At 46.1% G+C, this 20,766-nt stretch overlaps 1 protein-coding gene across 3 annotated transcripts in view; it reads left to right on the plus strand.

The window, feature by feature from the left end:
• Positions 1-20,503, plus strand: part of TULP4 (TUB like protein 4) — a 243,174-nt gene extending 222,671 nt beyond the window's left edge. For all 3 annotated transcript variants that reach the window (XM_058735765.1, XM_058735767.1, XM_058735768.1), the window contains 6 exons: positions 1,772-1,916; positions 4,550-4,694; positions 5,973-6,066; positions 9,239-9,382; positions 11,954-14,472; positions 16,191-20,503. In XM_058735765.1, coding sequence (XP_058591748.1) covers positions 1,772-1,916; positions 4,550-4,694; positions 5,973-6,066; positions 9,239-9,382; positions 11,954-14,472; positions 16,191-16,307 — 3,164 coding nt within the window. In that variant the 3' untranslated portion in view covers positions 16,308-20,503. The remainder of the gene's footprint in view (positions 1-1,771; positions 1,917-4,549; positions 4,695-5,972; positions 6,067-9,238; positions 9,383-11,953; positions 14,473-16,190) is intronic.
• The last annotated feature ends 263 nt before the right edge of the window (positions 20,504-20,766 follow it).

The raw sequence follows: 20,766 nt of genomic DNA on the forward strand, positions 1-20,766 counted from the left end.
GATACAGCTTTTAGAGGGTGATTAAGGTTCAGTGAGGCTGTGAGGGTGGAATCTCAATAGGATTGATGGCCTTGTAAGGAAAGGGAGAGAGTTCTCTCTCCACACACACACACACACACTAAGGAAAGGCCATGTGTGGACACAGTGAGAGGGTGGCCGACTACAGGCCAAGCAGAGAGTCCTTACCAGAACCTGATCACGCTGGCACCCTGACCTCGGACCTCCAGCCTCCAGAACTGAGACATAAATTTCTGTTTATAAGCCACCCAGTCTGGCATTTTGTTATAGCAGCCCAAATGGATTAAGACATGAGTAAAGGAAAAAAGCAAATGTTATGACATATAGCCAACTGTGAAATCTAGGATTAGCAAGCAGGTCAGGAGCTGAGTGGACAACACGTTACTGAGTTTCCTCAGTCAGTGAACTGGCCCTGTGCTCATGAGCACACAGAAACCTTCTGGGGGTTTACATGCCCATGTGAGTCAGGGCCAAGCTTCCTCTGGCTAAGTGACTCCTAACTTAAGTAATGGAAAGCGCTGCTCAAGGCCTGTGAGTGAAGCCTCTTTATTTGATCGAACTCAGATGCACACCAGTCTAGCTTGCTGTGTTCACGAGTCACGCCTTCTGATGAGGAGGTAGTTTAAGAAGAGGGTGATGTGGGCACACAGACTGGGCCTCAGTCAGCCTGCTTCCAGGTAGCATGCATGCCAGACAGCATACTCTGCTTCCGGTGGCCTCCGAGAGGCCCCTGTTCACAGATGTCCCCTCCATATGTTCAGAAACACTAGAGATTAGTTTATATTAACACACTTATCCTTTCAAACGTAAACAGCTTTTTTGAATGATAAAATCACTCAGATTCTATCAATCATTTCATTGCAGTTGGACAACTCAGCTTTTTTATTACCTGGCAAGGTTCTTGGAGCCTTGAGGGAATGAGGCTTTTTGTCAGCAAAACAAAGTGATTTTGAAGATGGGCTACCTGCAGTGAGGGTAGAGCAGCATTTGGGGAGTGAAGGGATGTGAGGGGTTAGAGGAAGGCAGCAAAGGAGAAAAGATTTCGAGGAAGGTGTCCGATATGACCTCCATCTACTCTGCAGTTTTGTGATGGCCCAACCTCTGTGCACACTGGCTTCTGCCTTAGGACCTCTTAATTTCTGCCTGGTGGCCGGTTGTGAAAATTATCTCTAGCAGCTTGTGTCCAGGCACCCTCAGCAGAGCCCAGGCCCTCCACTGACAGGCCTCATGCACAGGCATTCCTTCCAGCTGCTACTCAAAGCGGGCCAACTAAACTGGGAACCCCTGCAGTGGAGCTGACTCTGTCAGGTCTCTAGTCCAGAGCAGGCGTGGAACCAGAAGAGGCCATCACAGGGCCCAGGTCAGGGCCCAGCAGGTTCTTGGGTCAGCAAGCCCCTTGCTCGGCCCAGGTCCCCAGGCTGCCTGCAAACTCGTACGAACACAGACAGATACCTGGTGTGATGGGACGTTCCAGCTTTTGGCCTGGTAAACACTGCAGAACTGTTTTATATATTACAGAGGCATGAAAATTCCATGTCCACTTTGATAACAATAGAAGTAATTGCCTCCTTTTGCTTAGAAAATGTAATAGCATAAAAACGTAGAAAGGAAACCATGCTCTGGTCCTTTCTATTTCAAACTCTCGACTTAAATGCTGGCTTGTAGAGTCGGTCTGTCCCATAGTTTCCAGTGATAGTGATCCTTGTTAGGGTCTGATACCACTTCCCAGAGTCTTCTGGTTGTGTCTCCCCAGATGAAATCTACGGCAACAGCTTGATCTCCGCCATGCTCGACAGCTGTAACTGCTCAGACTCCAGTGACATCGAACTGAGTGACGACTGGGCTGCCAAGAAATCCCCCAAAATCTCCCGAGCTAGCAAATCACCCAAACTCCCAAGGTAATCTCGCTCTTTAGGGGTGTTCTTCCTCTTTTGTGCCTCTGGAGGTGTGTCTGTGTTGTGTCTGCAGCTGAATCCCATTGAAACCTACACCAGGAGAGCCCAGCAAGAGGGCATCCCTGCCTTTCATCTGGAAGATTCGCCCTCAATAATTACAGCTTTCCTTTCTTCTTTCCTCTGGGTAGAAGAAATCCATCCAGTAGGAGTTTTTCTAAACTTTCAGACCTTCTAAGGGTTAGCACTGATGGTGGATGGCATGGGGTGGCCGTAGCTCCCTGGCTTACTTGTTTGTTCTTCTAGTTTGAGAAAAGTAAGGAAAAGGTTTTACAGGGAATGTACTGTAATATGTTGAAGAGAATGCCAAGTGAAATACCTATAATGCTGTGATTGGAAATAAATTGTAAATTTAAAAAATTTTAGATCCTAACGGTTTGTCCTGTAGAGTGGCAAAAAGCTAAGAGTAGATACAAGGGCCTGTGGGGTCTTAGATAAGAGCCCCCCTGCTCTGACTCCACTACTGAAGGCTATATAACCTTGAATGAATCTGTGAGCTGGATTGCAGTATCCTTATTTACAGAAGGTAAAGGGTGGGGCAGAGCTTCACTGAGATCTCTTTAGCTCTAAAATTCTGTGATACTGTACAAAATTAAGATAGAATTTATGTACAGATAACATACCTGCCCAGATCTCAAGCACGTAATTTACTGTGCAGTTGATAAACCAGTGTATCTACCGCCCAGTTGAAGGTAACATTTCAGTCATCCCGAAAAGTGCCTCGTGCCCCTTCCCATTCGATACCCACTCCCCAGAGTCAGCACTTTTCTAATTTTTGTCACCACAGACTAGTTTTACTTGTTCTGGGATTTCATATAAATGGCGTCAAACATTACATACTTTTTCTTTCTTTTTTTTTTTTAACTCTTGCTCAACATAATGACTGAGATCCATTGACATCAAGTGTATCCATAGTTTGTTTTTCTTTTTTGCTCTGTGGTTTCAATTGTAATGAATATACTATAGTTTGTTTATTCCATTTACTCACTGACCTCTGGTAATGAGACTTTTTGCGGACATATGCGCTCCTCTGTCTCGGGCAGGGGAGTCGTGGGGCCATGGCACATGTTTAACTTCCCCAGAAACTGCCAAACAGTATTCCAAGGTGCCTGTAGTACTCTGAGTTCTGCCAGCAGTGTATGTGAGACCTCTGTTTTCCCCCACGATTGCACTGTCCTTGTCAGAAAATAATTTTATCCATTCTGGTGGGTGTGTAGGGCTATCTTAACATCTCTAGTGATTGGTGATGCCACCCAGCTTTTCATATGTTAATCGGCCATTTGGATATCTTCTTTTATAAAGTGTCTGTTAAGCCTGTGGCCCATTTTTTATCGAGTTGTTTTTCTGTTACCAGGTTGTAAGATTCTTTATGCATTTTAGCTATGGGTTTTTGGGCAGAGATATGGAGTGCCACATGGCTAACGTCATACGAATTTTTTCTTTTATGATTAGTGCTTCTTGCATCCTGTTTGGGAAATCTTTGTGTACCCTTAGGTCGTGAAGACATCCCTTTGTTCTTTTCCAGAAACTTTGTAGTTTTAGCTTTCATACTTCAGTCTCGGATTAATTTTTGTGTATGGGGTGACTTTTTCTTGTATAGATATCCAGTTGCTCAAGCAATTTATTTTTTCATCTTTATTCTGAGCTTGTTAAAATTGCAAATAAAACTGTGAACTTCTCTACACTTCTACCGTGTTTCGGCTTTTCCCTTAATTAAGGGAGGACATTTAACACATAAGCAACCAAATCCTTCACCTGTAAATGTCCTTTCACAGTGCCCGAATATGGCATTCCCTGAGGCTGCTCCTGCTTCCCTCTGTCTTTCCCTGTGTCGAATCCCCCTATTTGCAAAGGCCAGACAGTCCTCACACAGAACTGTAACCAGCTCGGGCCTCTGTCTGCCTGTGCTTCGGGGCCCCTGGTGTTGTATCACAGTCTCAGGTAGTACCTCTGAGGCTCAGTGCTTTCTTTTTATTGATTGCCATCAAGCTTAACATACTCATTTTTCTAGCATTCTCTGTGGGGTAGGCTGGCATTAACACGTGTCCCCATGTTATAAATAGAGGAACTAAGGACCAGAGATATAATGTAGGAACAGAAAACAACAGAAAAGCTGTAGACCCACAGATTTGATTTAAATATCACAGCTGGTGAAAGGCTAGAAAAGTCCATTGAAATCCTGACATTGTGTTAGGAATCGCAAAATCATTTGGCCTTAGGGTGAAATATGTCTCTTCCCACCTGCTATTTTCCCACATGCACGAGGCATGTGGATATTTCTAAACTTACTGTTAGTAGAAAGTGAAACACTGTTAATTCTCTGAGGTTCCTTACAAATGAATCACTTGATTTTGTCTAATCTCGCTGTATTTTTAAGTATCTATCACTTGGTACATAGTTCTCTTCTTCTTCCCTCGTACTCACAAGGCAAAAGCAGGCGGCAGAGACTTGGAAAACGAAGGGGCCTTGCCCCCGGGAACACAGCACCATGGTGGCCACCAGAGCATGAAGTGGAGGGCCAAGGCAGCATGCGCCTCCCCCGCCTGTGGGGCCTGACCCTCCTGGCCTTGTCTCCACAGGATCAACATTGAGGCTCGGAAGTCTCCCAAGCTGTCCCGGGCTGCTCAGGAGATGTCCAGGTCTCCCCGGTTGCCGATGCGCAAGCCCTCCATTGGCTCACCCAGCCTGACGCGAAGAGAGTTTCCCTTTGAAGACATCACTCAGGTAGCATCTGGGGTCCGGGTCGGTGCCACGCATCGCTCCCCCGCCCTTCTCTCCCTCCTCAGCGTGTGCCCGACGGTGGCTGAACCCTCGGTGCATCACACCTGCACTCGCCACCCCAGTCTCCGTGCCGACCACTGTCGTTCCAGACAAGGGGCGTAGAGAACCAGAGCCCTGTTCTCCCTCCTCGCCACCCTGCCCTCAGGCAGGCCCCGACACCTCCACATCCCCAGGACCTCCTTTCCACCTCAGACACACCCCCATGGCCACATGGGTCTTTCCACAGGCAGCTCTGGTTGAGACGTACCCTCCCTCTGCCCTCTCAAGCCACTTCCGACCCTTTGGTGACTCTCAGTGTCCACAACAGCCCATCCCTGGTGGTGGCCCCACAGTCTGTGCTGCCCGTCTCTCCATCCTGGTCCCTGCGACGTCCTCCAAGTGCCACAGCCTCGCTGTTGACCGGCCTCTCTCTGTGCTTGTGCCTTTGCTGTACCTGGGTCACTGGGGTGACCCAGCTTACCCCCTCCATCTCCTCCCCTTGTTTCTGCCAGCATGCTTCCAGATAGAACTCAGCCTCCGTGGTGAAGGCTTCTTTCCCTGGCTCAGCCACAGTGGTCCCCAAGCATCTTGTTTACAACATTTCTCAGTGACTTCCTTTATGCCTTATATCCTCCAGTAGGTAATAAGCTCTTTGAGGAGCTGGTTTTAATTCATCTTTGTTGTTGCTCTTGCACACACACGCACACTCATGGCTTAAGCATATTGGTAATTAAAAAAAATTTTTTTCTTAATTGAATTGAATGAGAAAATAGGTAATTGGGTAGTGTGGGGACATACTGGTATCAGTGCAACTAGCGTTTCCAGGAGAAACGTCAAGGGTAAAAATGGATCCAGAGCTAGGTGTAACCCCTCTAGTCCAGTGACTGTGGGAAAGGAGAGGTGAAGAAAAATGTGCCCAGATCGCCTTTGTGGCCTTTTTAACCTACACATGTGCAGACACACTGGGACACATCTGTTCCTCACTTCCAGCCCGAGAATCCCAGCTCAGTGAGCCACCATGAGCCACGATTCAGAAACAGGTGCCTGGCATGTTACAGTTAGCTTCCGGTCTTAAAAATGGTGGAATGATACAGAGAGTGAATATTTCCAACATTACCCACCTGTGTCTTTTTTAAGCAAAAATGTTAATATTCTTACTTCCTAAGTGATCAATAGAAGATATAAAAATAGATTGTAATTTTTTTTCCTTTTTCTCCCCCCCCCCCCCCCTCCCTCCCACAGCACAACTATCTTGCTCAGGTCACGTCTAATATCTGGGGAACGAAGTTTAAGATTGTGGGCTTGGCTGCTTTCCTGCCAACCAACCTCGGTGCAGGTAAAAAACCGTGCCCTCTTCTCTGCCTGCTCTCCCAGGTGGAACTGAGACTTTTGAAAAGACCATTCAGATGAGCTCTTATGGCACCAAAAGATTAGTATGTACTTTATTTACCTCTACACTTTGACTCGAACCATCATAATTTCACAAAATTAGAATTATTACTCAAATTGGTTTTTTGCCAGCAGTGCTTTCAGTATTTTTATATAAGCCCTGACTTATGAAGAGACCGAAATAGCAGAAATCTCTAACAAAGCTCTGGTTATTTTGATTCGTGGCCTCTCACGGTGGGCAGGTTTTGGTACCAGTGTCTTTAGGTTCTTGAGTCCGAAGAAAGTTGGGAAGAAAGCATTAAAGACTGTAAGAAGCTGGCTGACTGTCAGTACAGTTCTTTGTGGTAAAACTTCACAGATTTCATGTAGAAGTCCCAGATAAATACTCTGTGAGAAGTTTGAGCCCTGGAGGAAAATAGAACCATAGGAGTAAAAGCTGGGCTAGAACCCAGAATTTGCATTCTTTTCGGTACTCCTGCTTGAAGGAATAGGACTAACCTGTCGTGTTTACTTCGTGTTTACTTCACTCCTTACTTCAGAAGGAGTGAAATGACAGAAGGTCCTTTTCAGAGCAGCTTCATCGCGATAGGCGCATCGCTGGGTGGTCTGAGGGCTTGTGCCGTCCCCCAGCCTTGCTGGATTGCCTGATCACTTAACACGCACACGTCTCTGGAAGGTGAGGTTTGCGTGTGGCTGGTGGACCCATCTTGAATGTGCTCTGTGTCCCCTACTAAAAATGGTTTGTGAAAAATTCTGAATCTGACTATTTAAGTTGTTTCAGACATCAGTAGATCCTTTCAGTTAAGTAATTCTTGCAAAGCAGATGTTAAAAAGACCTATGCCATGTATGCGTCTTAGGAGACTTATTAAACAGTGCTGTATTTGGATTTTTCATTTTGAGGTTTCTCAGCTCAAAGAAAAAGAGGAATAAAAATAACACATAAAACTGACGTAGGAAATAACCATAGACTGTCCCAGTATATACTGCAGAGAAATCTCTTAATATTTTCAACCACCTGCAGAGTCTCTGATGACCATGAAATTCTGTTCTTTAGTAATTCAGCCGTGCCCCACTGATGTGCTTGGTGATTCTAGTAACCACTGTGCAAGCGTTGCGATCACCCCACGTCAGTACGCTGAGGCCTGAGCCATCTGCCTATTTCAGTAAACATTGAAAAAAGGAATGGAATTTTAATGAATCTTTTCCTTCTAGATGTTGAGTAGATCCACACATAAGTCAACAAGAACCTTAACATGGGAGAGCCTAGAAGTGCCTTCAAGGTACGGGATGCTCCAGTGTGAGGGATTCGAGTGCCCAAAATAAAAGCTTTCTGTGTGACTGCAATGAAATCATTATCCTAACCATTGACCGTTTAAGAAAAAGCACGTTAGCTATTATATTCATTTGTTAAGCTAAGAGAATTTTCTATTTGATTCTACTAGAGAAGAAATTATCTCTTAGCTTTTAGAAGGTATGTTACCTGTGGTACCCTATTAAACAATCTTTGTCACCCTAATGGATTTTAAAGTGAGTACTGTTGGATATTTTATATTAGATAATTGTGCTGGATAATTTGTTTCCTTCAATTAGAATTATCTGGCTCATGAAATTTTTTTATTTTTAGTTTTTTGCTTTCTCAATTTTAAAAATATGGAATAAATTCAAATTCAAAAGATTTGAAGCAGTATACAGTAAAAATCTTTCTCTTCACCTCTGGCCACCTAGTTTTCTCCCCCTGGAGGCAACTGACACAATTTTTAATCCCTCCTCAGATTTTAAATTTTATTTCTTTTTATCAATCTGAACAACAAAGAATAGCACTTTAATGCATGCATTAATTCTTAAGCCAGAGAGAACTGTCCAGAATTTTAAAGCCAAAATTCATATTCTCTTTTGTGAGCAAGAGAGATGAACACATGAATAAGACCTGTGATGAGCACTCGGTTGGAAAAGTCTTCTTAGCCCTCACCAGCCCAAGCACCAGCCTCACACAGGTATTTCATCACCAGAAGGCCTGCGGTGCCGTGGGAGTGCCAGCCAGGCGCCTCTGGGCACTGGCGGGGACAGCAGTGGAGACAGAACTGTGCTTACCTTAGCAGAAACTAGGGATAACAGTAATAATTACAGAACCTCTACTTACCTCACAGGGAAGAGTACAAAACATAAAAGAAAGCTGATGGGCTGGTGTCATCCTGACTTCAGCCTACTGCAAGCCCTAAATTCAGATTTATTGGTTTTAACTTATTTTGTCTCATCTAAATATTTTAATTGCCATCTAGGCATTCTCTTAAATGTCCTTATTGATCCAATAAAATCTTAGCATTTAAAGAAACAGTGTGAAGGGGCACCTGGGTGGCTCAGTCAGTTAAGCATCTGGCTCTTGATCTTGGCTCGGTCATGATCTCACTGTTCCTGAGATTGCGCCTCAAGCCAGGTTCTGCGCTGCCAGGGTGGAGCCTGCTTGGGACTCTCTCTCTCCCTCGCTGTCTGCCTCTCCAGTTGCACTCTCCTTCTCTCTCTTCTATAAATAAATAAACAAACTTAAGAAAAAAATAAAAATAAAGAAATGGTGTGGAAGTTCCCTAAATCACTATCCTGATCATGAAATGGCAGTTGAAAGTCAGGGAAACAAGAATCCAGTCCTGAGTAAGAGCAGTGTTTCATTCTTCCCTGATCCACGTCATCCCATCTTCTAGTTGCCTGAGATCCCCCTGAGCGTGACATTCTGGATATCCCAACAATTTTACTAAGTTATCCTTCTGATCACAAATGAGGCTTTTAAAATACGTATTTATCATACCCCAGCTCATTCCAGAAAAGCATTTAAGTCTTAGACACGTGTTTGACATTTGAAATGTGCGCTTCTGTAGAAAACCACTTGGCAAAGTGACTGGGGTAGGCTGAGAATCTGTTGTTACAGAATCCAGACCACGGCTGGGGTGGCCAGTGGTGTGCAGAAGGGAAGTGAAGGGCTGCCATCAGACTCTCCCGGGCCCACGCAGATCTGTCTTCTGATGGCAGGGACAGCACAGCGCCATTTCTCTTCCTGTGGCTCTGTCGGCACCTTGGCCATCCTCCTGCATGTCTCTGTTAACAGCGCTCTCCTCCTCCCCACCAGTAATCTATAAAACCAGCCTCCTGCATCTCCAGCCACGGCAGATGACCATCTATCTCCCAGAGGTTCGGAAGATTTCCATGGACTATGTTAATTTACCTGTCTTCAACCCAAATGTTTTCAGTGAAGATGAAGATGATTTACCAGGTGTGTTCTTAGTGGGTCGTGACAGGGACAGAGTGGTAAGTTGTGGACGATTACAGCATGCCAGTCTGTGCCTTGCTTTGGCAAAGGGTGACTTCCTCCATTGTTGGGTGTGGTGGCATATCACAGGAGAAGGGCATACTGTTGCTGGTTTGGGGAGGAGGGGAGCTACGAGCAAGGCCTCATATCCACAGAGCATTCTGCCTTCTTGTTTTATTATCTTCACGATAATCCTTAGTCTTATGCCCAGGTAGAGAAGTTTATAGGACTGATCAGAACTCAGTAAAATCAGAACTGAAACCAGGTCTCATAGGCTGTGGTGCCCACAGAACCTGGTTTCTCAAACCCGCCCCATCTCTGGGACAGAAAACCTTTACGTTCAGACATCTCTCTCCCAGTGTGCAACTCACATCTCAGTGTACAGAAGCCTGGTCTGAGTTAAAGGTAAAATCTGGTACAAGCTTTTAAAGTCCCAGTTTACAAATTTTCAGATGTCGATAGCATCTTAAATTAAGTATTTTCTAGTGTGTGTGGGGGGGGGGGGGGGGGAGGGATTCTATTTTGATTAATAGAGTAGAACAATTTCTAAGTCGTCAATTATTTCTATGTAACTATTCTCAGAAACGTCTACCCATAATTTTATAAATATGAAGACTCCTCTCCTTAGAACCAAGCAAGTTTTTGAAAGTCTCTGGTTTCTGAGCCAGAGGAATCCTACATGGACCACTGACTTCTCCTGTGTTTGGTGGTTCTGGAACAGAAGGGGCTATGGTCCTCGCCATGGGACAGGGAAGGACCTGCATTCCAGCTTCAGCATTCCTCAAGAAGAACTTGAGGGAGTCGTTTACCTCCTTCATGGGTTTTTACATGTAAAGTTATTTGTACGGTACTTTCTGACAGTAGCTGTCTTTGGTCCTCTGATGATATACCTCTCCTCATAAGCAGAGCAGATATTCTAGACTATCAAAGTCATAATGGGCAAGGTTTTGCAACCACATAAACCTGCAGTTTGGTGAAGCCTCACACACTTGAGCTTTACAGCCCTTTCCGCAATCTCAGAATCTTGTATTTAGAAGTATCTTTTACACTTTCCCCGTAACACCCTCCCCGTGCTCCCAGAGTGTGACTAATACAGCTCTCCCTAAATGCTCAGCCCTTGCTGCTGCTGTTAGTGCCTGTGCTGCGCAGTCAGAGGAGGGAGCGTTTTGTCTCTGTGCTTGCCTTTAATGCTGGTGACAGACTCTTCTCTTTAGCCTGGAAGACACCTGCCTTCAGTTCTCCATGCAGATGAGAGGCCATCTGGAGAAGAGATCTGAACAGGAATAATAGAAAACTTGAGACAGGACCCAGATTCATGCAGCCAGGAGATAGTTACATCTCACTAGAGGGCCCCAGGGAAGGGATGGGGGAAGTAGGGAAGTCTGGGACAGGCTCAAAAGGTGGGCTTAACTTTTGATGAAACTAGCTGCCTTCATTCCATAGTTCTGCTAAAAGGCCAGTCAGCCTTTACAATTACCTAGTTAAATCTTATTTCCTGCTCATATACTAGTTGCTACATAGCACTTAAAGGCCCAGATGAGCAAACTTGCCAGGGGTCAATGGCATTTTAAACAGGGCAGTATAAAACAGTGGCTCTGAGCACCTGCGTGTGGTCTATCACTGCTCAAATTCATGCTTCATTAAATTCCCTGTGTGTACATATATAGGATAGATTTACAGGGTTTTACAGAGTGTGTCTATACCTTACATACTGTCGGAAATGCTAGAAAGCAGATAAATTAGGAAATTATCCTTCCCTAATAACACAGATTTGCTAGAGGATTCTTTTCAGTGGTATCTTTACTATATCTTACATGGTTCTATTTACAGAAACTTAATTTATGTGCAAATTTCAGATACACATTTGCTGTATGACCCTTCCCGTACTAACCAGTCCCTAACTGTGGCTAAACGTACTCCAGAGCCTAGGCCTTATGAGTGCTCAGTGGAGTATCCTACCGTCACTCCCTCCTTGCATAAGAGAGTGGTCCGTTTTATGAATATGAGTAGAAAGTATCTTTAAACAGTTAAGTGTTTAAAAATAAAGTAGGGCTTCCAGGGAGGCTCAGTTGGTTGAGCATCCAACTCTTGACCTCAGCTCAGGTCTTGATCTCAGGGTCGTGAGTTTGAGCCCTGCACTGGGCTCCACATTGGTCATGGAGCCTACTTTAAAAAAAATTAATCAATCAATTTAAAAAAAAATTAAGTATTTGCCATGGTACCATTTAGGCACATGGTACCAAATTCAGAAGGCTCAGAAGCATATTCATTGAAAAGCTTTGACAGTGCCCTTAACCAGTGGACAACAAAGGCTACCCTGCAGAACTTACCCGCTTGCCTGTGCCCTTCCAGAAACCTTGGAGAAACTTTGTATAACTTGTGTGAAAGATCTGGCTTTCCCCAAGCAAACACATCTCCGCCTGAAGCAGTTGCATTTTGTATGCAAAAGGACTGGATGAGTTCAGATGTATTACTTATTCTGACCCAGTTTCATGGCAGTTTTGTAAGCAGTGCATGTTTCTTTTTTCCTCCCAGTGACGGGAGCATCGGGTGTGCCTGAGAACAACCCTCCATGTACCGTGAACATCCCCATCGCTCCCATCCACAGCTCGGCGCAAGCTATGTCCCCCACACAGAGCATAGGATTGGTGCAGTCCCTGCTGGCCAATCAGAATGTGCAGCTGGACGTCCTGACCAATCAGACCACGGCAGTGGGGACGTCTGAGCATGGAAGTGATAGTGCCACCCAGTACCCAGTCTCCAACCGCTATTCCAACCCCGGACAGGTGATCTTCGGAGGTGTGGAGATGGGCCGCATCATCCCCAACCCCGCTCAGCTGTCCCTGCCACCGCCAGCTCCAGGGGCGATCCAGCTCTCGGTGTTGGACCACGGAGACCGAGACCATGACCACCTGCAGAAGTCCGCCAAGGCCCTGCGGCCAGTGCCGCAGCTGGCCGCCGAGGGGGACGCAGTGGTGTTCAGTGCCCCGCAGGAGGTCCAGGTGGCGAAGATGAACCCCCCACCCCCCTACCCGGGAACCATCCCCGCCGCCCCCACCACAGCAGCGCCCCCGCCCCCGCTGCCGCCCCCGCAGCCTCCGGTGGACACGTGCCTGAAGAAGGGCGACTTCTCGCTGTACCCCACGGCGGCACATTACCAGACGCCCCTGGGCTATGAGAGGATCACCACCTTTGACAGCAGCGGCAACGTGGAGGAGGTGTGCCGGCCTCGGACGCGGATGCTCTGCTCCCAGAACACCTACACCCTCCCCGGCCCGGGCAGCTCAGCCACCCTGCGGCTCACCGCCACTGAGAAAAAGGTCCCCCAGCCTTGCACCAGTGCCACCCTGAACCGCCTGACCGTCCCACGCTACTCCATCCCGACGGGAGATCCACCCCCGTACCCCGAAATCGCCGGCCCGCTAGTCCCGGGTCGGAGCGCGGCGCAGAGGCCCGACAGTCTCATCCACGCCACGCTGCGCAGGAACAACCGCGAGGTGGCGCTCAAGGCGGCGCAGCTGGCCGAGCCCCCGCGGGTCCCCCCGCAGCACCCGCCCAAGCCCAAGGGTGCAGCGCAGTTCCCGGCGCGGCCCCCGCCGGCCCTGTACACCTGCAGTCAGTGCAGCGGCGGGGCCGTGGCGGGGCGGCCCGAGCCTGGCGCCGGGGGTGCTGGAGGTGTGCAACCCGGCTCGGGCCTGGCCCACGCCGCCAGCACCTCACCCCTGACCTCCCAGTCGTCCTACAGCCTCCTGAGCCCGCCAGACGGCGCCCGCGACCGCGCCGACTACGTGAACTCGGCCTTCACGGAGGACGAGGCCCTGGCCCAGCACTGTCCGGTCGAGAAGCCCCTGAGGCACCCCACGCTGACTGAAGCTGCTGTGGCCGTCAAACGGCCACCCCCTTACCAGTGGGACCCTGTGCTGGGGGAAGACATTTGGGTTCCTCAGGAAAGGACAGCACAGACTGCAGTGCCCAACCCCCTGAAACTGCCTCCTCTGATAGTAGGTCAGAGCCAGCATCTGGACGTGTCCCGAGTGCCCTTCGTCTCCCCGAAGTCTCCCGCCAGCCCTACTGCCACTTTCCAAACAGGCTATGGGATGGGAATGCCGTATCCAGGGAGCTATAACACGCCCCCTTTGCCGGGAGTGCAGACCCCCTGCTCCCCGAAAGATGCCCTGTCCCCGACACAGTTTGCACCCCAGGAGTCCACAGTGGCTCTCCAGCCAGCCTACCCGCCCAGCCTCTCCTACTGCACCTTGCCCCCCATGTATCCGGGAAGCAGCACCTGCTCGAGTTTACAGCTGCCACCTATCGCCTTGCACCCCTGGAATTCCTACAGCCCTTGCCCGCCCGTGCAAAACCCCCAGGGCACTCTGCCCCCCAAGGCACACTTGGTGGTGGAGAAGCCCCTCGTGTCCCCACCGCCCACCGACCTCCAAAGCCACTTGGGTACAGAGGTGATGGTAGAGACCACAGACAACTTCCAAGAAGTCCTTTCCCTGACAGAAAGCCCGGTCCCCCAGCGGTCGGAGAAATTCGGGAAGAAAAACCGGAAGCGCCTGGACAGCCGAGCAGAGGAAGGAAATGTTCAGGCCATCACAGAGGGCAAAGTGAAGAAGGAGGCAAGGACTTTGAGTGACTTTAATTCCCTGATCTCCAGCCCTCGCCTGGGGAGAGAGAAGAAGAAAGTGAAGAGTCAGAAAGACCAACTGAAGTCGAAGAAGTTGAATAAGACGAATGAATTCCAGGACAGCTCAGAGAGCGAGCCTGAGCTGTTCATCAGTGGTGATGAGCTGATGAACCAGAGCCAGGGCAGCAAGAAGGGCTGGAAGAGCAAGAGGAGCCTGCGGACGGCCAGCGAGCTGGAGGAGTTCAAGTGCCGGAAAGCCAGCGAGAAGGAGGATGGCCGGCTGGGCAGCCAGGGCTTTGTGTACGTCATGGCCAACAAGCAGCCACTGTGGAACGAAGCCACCCAAGTGTACCAGCTGGACTTTGGGGGGCGCGTGACCCAGGAGTCAGCAAAGAACTTCCAAATCGAGCTAGAGGGGCGGCAGGTAAGAAAGCATGGCCCAGATCCCTGCTTTTTGGTCTTGACTGGTCTCTGTGGGTTTTTAAAAACCTGCTAAAGGATAGCAGTGCTTTGGCCTTCCAGGAGCCAAATGGGAAATAATGGAAAACAACTGATCCCTCTGAAGCGTGGCCAAGCCTCCGTGACCCATAAGAAAAACTAATAGGCCCCTGCCCAGCCCCCTGCCCGCTCCCCAAACCTGCTCTGCCAGAGATACTTTCTTTCTTCCAACTTTGGCTTTTTTCTGGTATTTGACACTGTGTTTGCAAAGAAGGTGTTCCCATTTCTATTTATTGATTTTTCAGTTTTTCACAGCGTGTATTGACCTCTTCCGGAGGAATATGAGGGTTTATTTTCTTCACCCCCACTGCCATATGTACAGACACGTGAACTTCCCCCTTAGTTCAATCAGCAGTCATTGGTTATCTCATTATGCCAATATATGTGGTTTATAGCTGAGCCATGTATTATGGCTTAACTATATTTCCTTTTTTATTACATAGGGATTTTTTCCTAGACCAAATAATTACCCAGTGTTTGTTTATTTCTGTGTATTTATAGTACATCATTCCCTGATTCGGTGGCAGAATGTAAATCTCTTCTCACTACAGTTAAACACATCGGGTGGTTTTTCAATTCCTCTGCTCCAGCCTGAAATGGTGGCTCTAACCCTGCTGCATAGCTGTTGTTCTGGAACTGCACTTCCTCACCATCCTGGGAGTTCCCTTCACCTCTCATACTTAAATCTCATTTTCATTAATTCACTCGAATATTTATTGAGCCACCTGCTGTGTGCCTGGCAATCCTCTGAGCTGGGAGTCAGCAAACTGTGGCCCACAGACCAACTGGACCTGCTGCCTCTTTTTATAAATAAAGTTCCATTGGAACACAGCCATGCCCACCCACTTAAGTATTGTCTAAGGCTGCTTTTGTCCCACGACAAAGACCCTGTGACCTACAAGGCCTGAAGTATTTATCATCAGCCCTTTACAGAGAGTTTGCCAACGTTGCTCTAAGTGCTGAAACCAGAGCAATGAGGAAAATAGAGAAAATCCCCGTCCTCACATGGAGTTTACAAAAATGGAAGAAAGACTGTAAACAAATGTACTTAAATATTTATATAAGTATTTATATTTATATAATATTTATACATAATTTATGTGTGATATATAATATAATCCTTATAAATATAATATTTATGTAAATATCTGTATATGTATATAAAAAGCTACATAGTCACAGTGTGTGATCACAGTAAGTACTGAAATGACAAAGGAAAGCGAGCTCGAGAGACAGAGCATTGCGGGAAGGCGGTGGACTATGTTTGCCCCTCTCTGACCCGTGACATTTGATAATTACAATTGATGTTTCTCTCAACCTTCTGTTAGCCTGTAGATTCTTCTTCATGCTTTTTCTTTCCCCTGTTTCCTTGGTGAGGAAGCCACTTCATTTGACCAGTGAGCTTTCCAGGCTCTGAATTTTTGCTTCATTATCTTCCCATTGTGTGTTTACCAGGTTCCCCCTTTGTTTCCGACAAACCCATAGTTAGCTCAGGAAGTTTGATCAGAGTCCGTCTCTGGGGGGACTATCTCCTGGACTGCGCTGTCGTCTTCCCTCAGGAGCCACACAGGCGGTTGTGCTGTTTCCCACCTTGTTTTCCTTTAATGTCTTTGCTTCTCTGCCCACCTCCCTCCCACCCCCCAGGTGATGCAGTTTGGAAGGATTGATGGCAATGCGTACATTCTGGACTTCCAGTACCCCTTCTCAGCTGTGCAGGCCTTTGCGGTTGCCCTGGCCAACGTGACTCAGCGCCTGAAATGAAGAGGCTGCTACGGGTGGGAAAGAGAGGCAGAGGAGCCTTTTCAGAGAGGTCTGATCGGCGATGCTCGAGGAGTCCCACGGGGCCCCGGGTGCCTGGGGACCAGAAGACAAGAGCAAAACTGGAAGAATCTGTCAGGCCCAGGAGAGGGGACTGACCTCTAATTGTTGTTGTTTGTTTGGGCTTTTATAATCCTTTGTTGTTTTTCTTTCTTCTTTCTTTTTAAACAAGAAGAGAATACAGAAGAGTGGTATCTGGAAGCAAAGCGTGCGAGGCACCTGGTGTTCTTTTCGGAAACATAGTTGCCGTGGTAATGTCCTGCTGTGTCTGCTTCTGTCACCTGCCAGGACAAGGGGCCCTTCGGAAGGAAGGTAGACTGCCTTCCCGCCTGCTGTTCTTTTAGACTAGGGAGTGTGCATTATTTTTGTTCTCCACAACACCTAGCTTTATTACTTCTCCTTATTGTAACCACTAGTGTGAAAACAAAAGACTTTTAATAAAAAGAACAACCCCAAATCCTGAAGGTACACGTTCTCTTACGGGGCCATTCAGTTCACACATACAATGTTACTCCCCCAGAAGTGACTTGATTAATGAAGGGTGTTATGGCAAATGCACTGTGTTTGACTAATAGCAGTAGCCTTTGTCCAGCGGTGCTCTTACCAGCTCTAAATACAATTCGCTCATGATGATGTAGGAGGAAGGGACGGCAGGTGAGGAAGGAGCTTCTGCGCATGGACACCTGGGTGGTTTACACGGTGGGACTTGAAGCAGTACAAGGGCTGTGCTCCTCTCTGCACGATGTTTACGTTGAAGACTCTGCTAGTTGTATAACGTGTCAGAATTCCGTGGGTTCTGTAACAATCATACAGTGTGCTTGCCTTCGGGAGAAGGTAAAGGACAAAATGGAAAGATCTGGCACATGGTGGGGAAGCAACTTTGTCACCTAGTGCACTGGTAAGTCACTAGATACCCACTTACTGAAAAACAACCTTCATCCCCTCCCCCATTTTATTGTTTAATCTGGAAAATGTGGCAGACGGCCTTCTCTTTCCCAGTAGATAAGTGTTCCACACTTTCTCATCTGAAAAATGCTGATGATACTCATTTGAAAGCACTCCTTTCCTCTTCTCGGCCACATTAAAGTTCACTTGACTAGAAATATTTTCTAATGGTTTAGAAATGTAACAAAATCTTAAGCAATCGACAGGGTATTGAAAGATGGAGGTTTGGTCATCTCTTTGAAAAAAGTAACTAGGAGGGGGAAAAAAAGTTCTTTATTAACTGAATAGACTGTTTACTGAGGAGATAAACCACTGGGAACACATTATTAAAATTATAGTACTTAAGAGAGTTGGTTGATCTCACACACACACACACACACACACACACACACACACCCTGGAATATCTTTTCCTGCCTCCTCCTCCTTAGGGGACACTTTGGGCAGCCTTCAGCCCTGATGATAACAAAGCCCAGTTCGTTGTTGTCAATCACTCGTACCTGTGATGTTGTTTAGGGCAGGAGCACAAGAGCTATGTACTGGCACAGGGCCCTCAATTTGGGTTTTGTTTGGAACAGACAAATGGAAGACACTACAGAAAAGTCTTTTGAAAATAATGTATTTTTACATTCCTTGTTTTGGTTTAAAAACTAGAAAAGAAACTGGCCCATTCCTTCCCCAGAGCAAGACGAAATCACTCACCATTTTCTCCAGACCTTGAAGGAGCACAGATGAGGACATCTCCCAGCCAACATCAGAGTTTTCCATCTTATATTTTAAAATATTGAGCCTGATTCTTGGTGGGTAAATTCTTGCAGAAAGAATTTAGCAACGTATTCAAAATTATATAATTCTTTTATAGGTGTTTCTATAGCTTGGTAAGATGTTTCAGTGTTTATATTAGTTGTGCAATAATGGTTATGGCCTATTTCTAAAATAATTTAAATGCAGTTCCCGTTTTGTTGTCCAAGAGATAATTATTTATCTTGCTTTAATGGTGTTCTTAGGAATTATTTTGTGGCTATGTACTGGTGAGTTATCCTCATTTTATTTATTTAGAAAAGTAGTATGTTTGTAATGAGTTATTTGGTAGCAGTACATTTTGCTGCAAGAAATAAAGAGGATATGATAGAAGGGTTTTTTGCTGGACAATTTGTAACTTTTTCTAATTGGGAAAAAATTCCTATTCTTTAGAAGTAATTTTTTTTTCCATCCTGTGGTATTGATTATATACAGAGGAGTAGATTTCTTTAAGATGACATATCCTAAAATAATATTGTCCCTTCTTTTGAATGCTTTTAATTAAAAATAAAAGGTGCTATGAAATGAAAAGAGGAGACTAATTAGAAGAGTAGCAGAGGAAGGCATTATTGTCACTAAGTGTCCACTTTCCAGATTCTGATTGGTTTTTTGAGATACAAAGACCAAGAAAAGATATATTTCAGAACTTTTCTTACCAAAAGCAATTATAAGGGGAAGTCCTTGGAATAAAAATACAAAGATATTTGTGAAGAGGAAGTGAATATTTGTAGCAAATAATTGAACTTTCTAAATTCTTGACTCACTCCCCAAAAGGTCTCTTCTGCACATGGAGACACAGGCCTTGTCTTGCGGGTTTAGTATACCCAGGATTCGGCCCCTGAAGATGTAGCAGGGGTCTGGCTCTGTGCTCTGGCCCAGAGGAGGAACCCTGTCCTGCCAGCCACGCTTATGCAGACGTCTGCAGCGTGGGGAAAGTTAAGTCTTTCAGGTTAATGGTGATGGTTTCACTGATTGTAAAAATTGTTTTCATTCAGTCTCAATTTATTAAATACTACTAAAGTCAGTACTTTAAATGGAATTCTACCTACATACTTCGTGCTTATTAATATAGCAATTTATTGATATTAAGTTACCTCATTGAGTCTCTAAATTTAAAAACATTAGCCCAGGCAACTGTATGAAGAATCCATGCCTTTTCCAGGAAGGGAGTGTATTAAGAGACCTAAAAACGGATTTTAAATTTGTTCTGCCTCTAACCTTATCAAACCAAAGGCACAGATTTGGGTACAGTGTATCCACTGAATGTATATTCCAAGAAAAGTTGGTGCCAAGGAAGCAGGAAAATGTGAAGGCTCTAATGGCCCCAGAAGTCAGGATTTTACAGGTTGGTCTTTTCCCCCACGTTCATTGCTCCCTAGTTGAGTGTCCCATGAGGATGTGCAAAACAGCAGGCAGTCATCTTGACCCTGGGGTCAAGCCTGCTCTGCCACAGAGCTGGAGGGTGACCTTGGGCCTCCATTTGTCCATCTATAAAATGAAAGGAATGACCTGGACGAAATTCTAAAGTGTCCAGCTCTAACAGCCCGACGGTTCAAAATGTGACCGTGTCCTCATTCCACTTTACAAGCTTGGAAGGTGTGTTTCGAAATAATTCTTTTTACAGAGAAACATTTCTTTTCCGGCATCAATGAGCTATCTGGTGAATGTAAACCAGTGCGTTTAAAATAATCTTTAGCAGGTTTACCTCTAGAAACAAATGCATTTGGAGTCATGTTCTTGTAAAATTACACCAAAGCGCCAATTCTAAGTGAGACAGGATCCTCCCCATGAGTGTGCCCTGCTCAGTGGACACCCTTGTGAACAGCCCTAAAGTAAGTCACCATTTGCCCCCAAAAAGCCATAGTGTGGGTTGAAAAAAGAACAAAGGAGTATATGCCCGGGCTGGCTTGAGTTCTTGAGTGTGTTCAACCGTGTTACACTGTCTTCAAGTTGAAAAGGTTTTTTGGAAAGACCCCATCGTGTCCCTGTGCGGGCCATCTATCCCTTGGCCAAGTTTAATTGTGAACAAAGTGAGACAAAGTGTGTCAAAAATGCTTGAGTTCCTGGGATTTTGTAACAACACACAGCTCTGATCTCACCATTTGTGTATTTCCTTAGTTCCGGCTGATAAAACTCTTGAAGGGTTGTGGCTTATTTTGTTTTCATTTCTTTGGCTTTGTGCAATTTTCTTGTAACTTGTACCGATATTTTCTGTTTACAAGTTCTTTTAAACGGGAGGGGTAGGGTTCTAAGATCTTGTTGATGTAGATAAATTTTTTTTCGTGTTGTAGAAAAGCATGGGTTGTGCGTTTGACTGAAAAAGGCACTGTATTATTTACCAAAGGGGTATTGTTTTTGCATTTGTTAATAAATGCATTATTTTGGTACTGTAAATTTGGACATAATTTCTGAGTTTATTACTACTGGCATTTTCTTTGTCCTTTTTTTTTTTTAAACTGTAAGTGCACGATGCAGGTGCACAGGTCCCAGACCAAACCAGACCACCAGCATGTTCTTATCCAGACCTTGGGAATAGCGCGCTGCTCTGTGCGTCTCAGTCCCTCCAATGTTGGTTTGTTTTTCAATTTCAGCATCCTGCTTTGTTTTACTTTCCAGGCAAGATTTGTTGAGATTCCCACTTGCATTTTAACGAGCTC

Source organism: Neofelis nebulosa, chromosome 6 (genome assembly GCF_028018385.1).
Source record: "Neofelis nebulosa isolate mNeoNeb1 chromosome 6, mNeoNeb1.pri, whole genome shotgun sequence".
Classification (NCBI taxonomy): domain Eukaryota; kingdom Metazoa; phylum Chordata; class Mammalia; order Carnivora; family Felidae; genus Neofelis; species Neofelis nebulosa.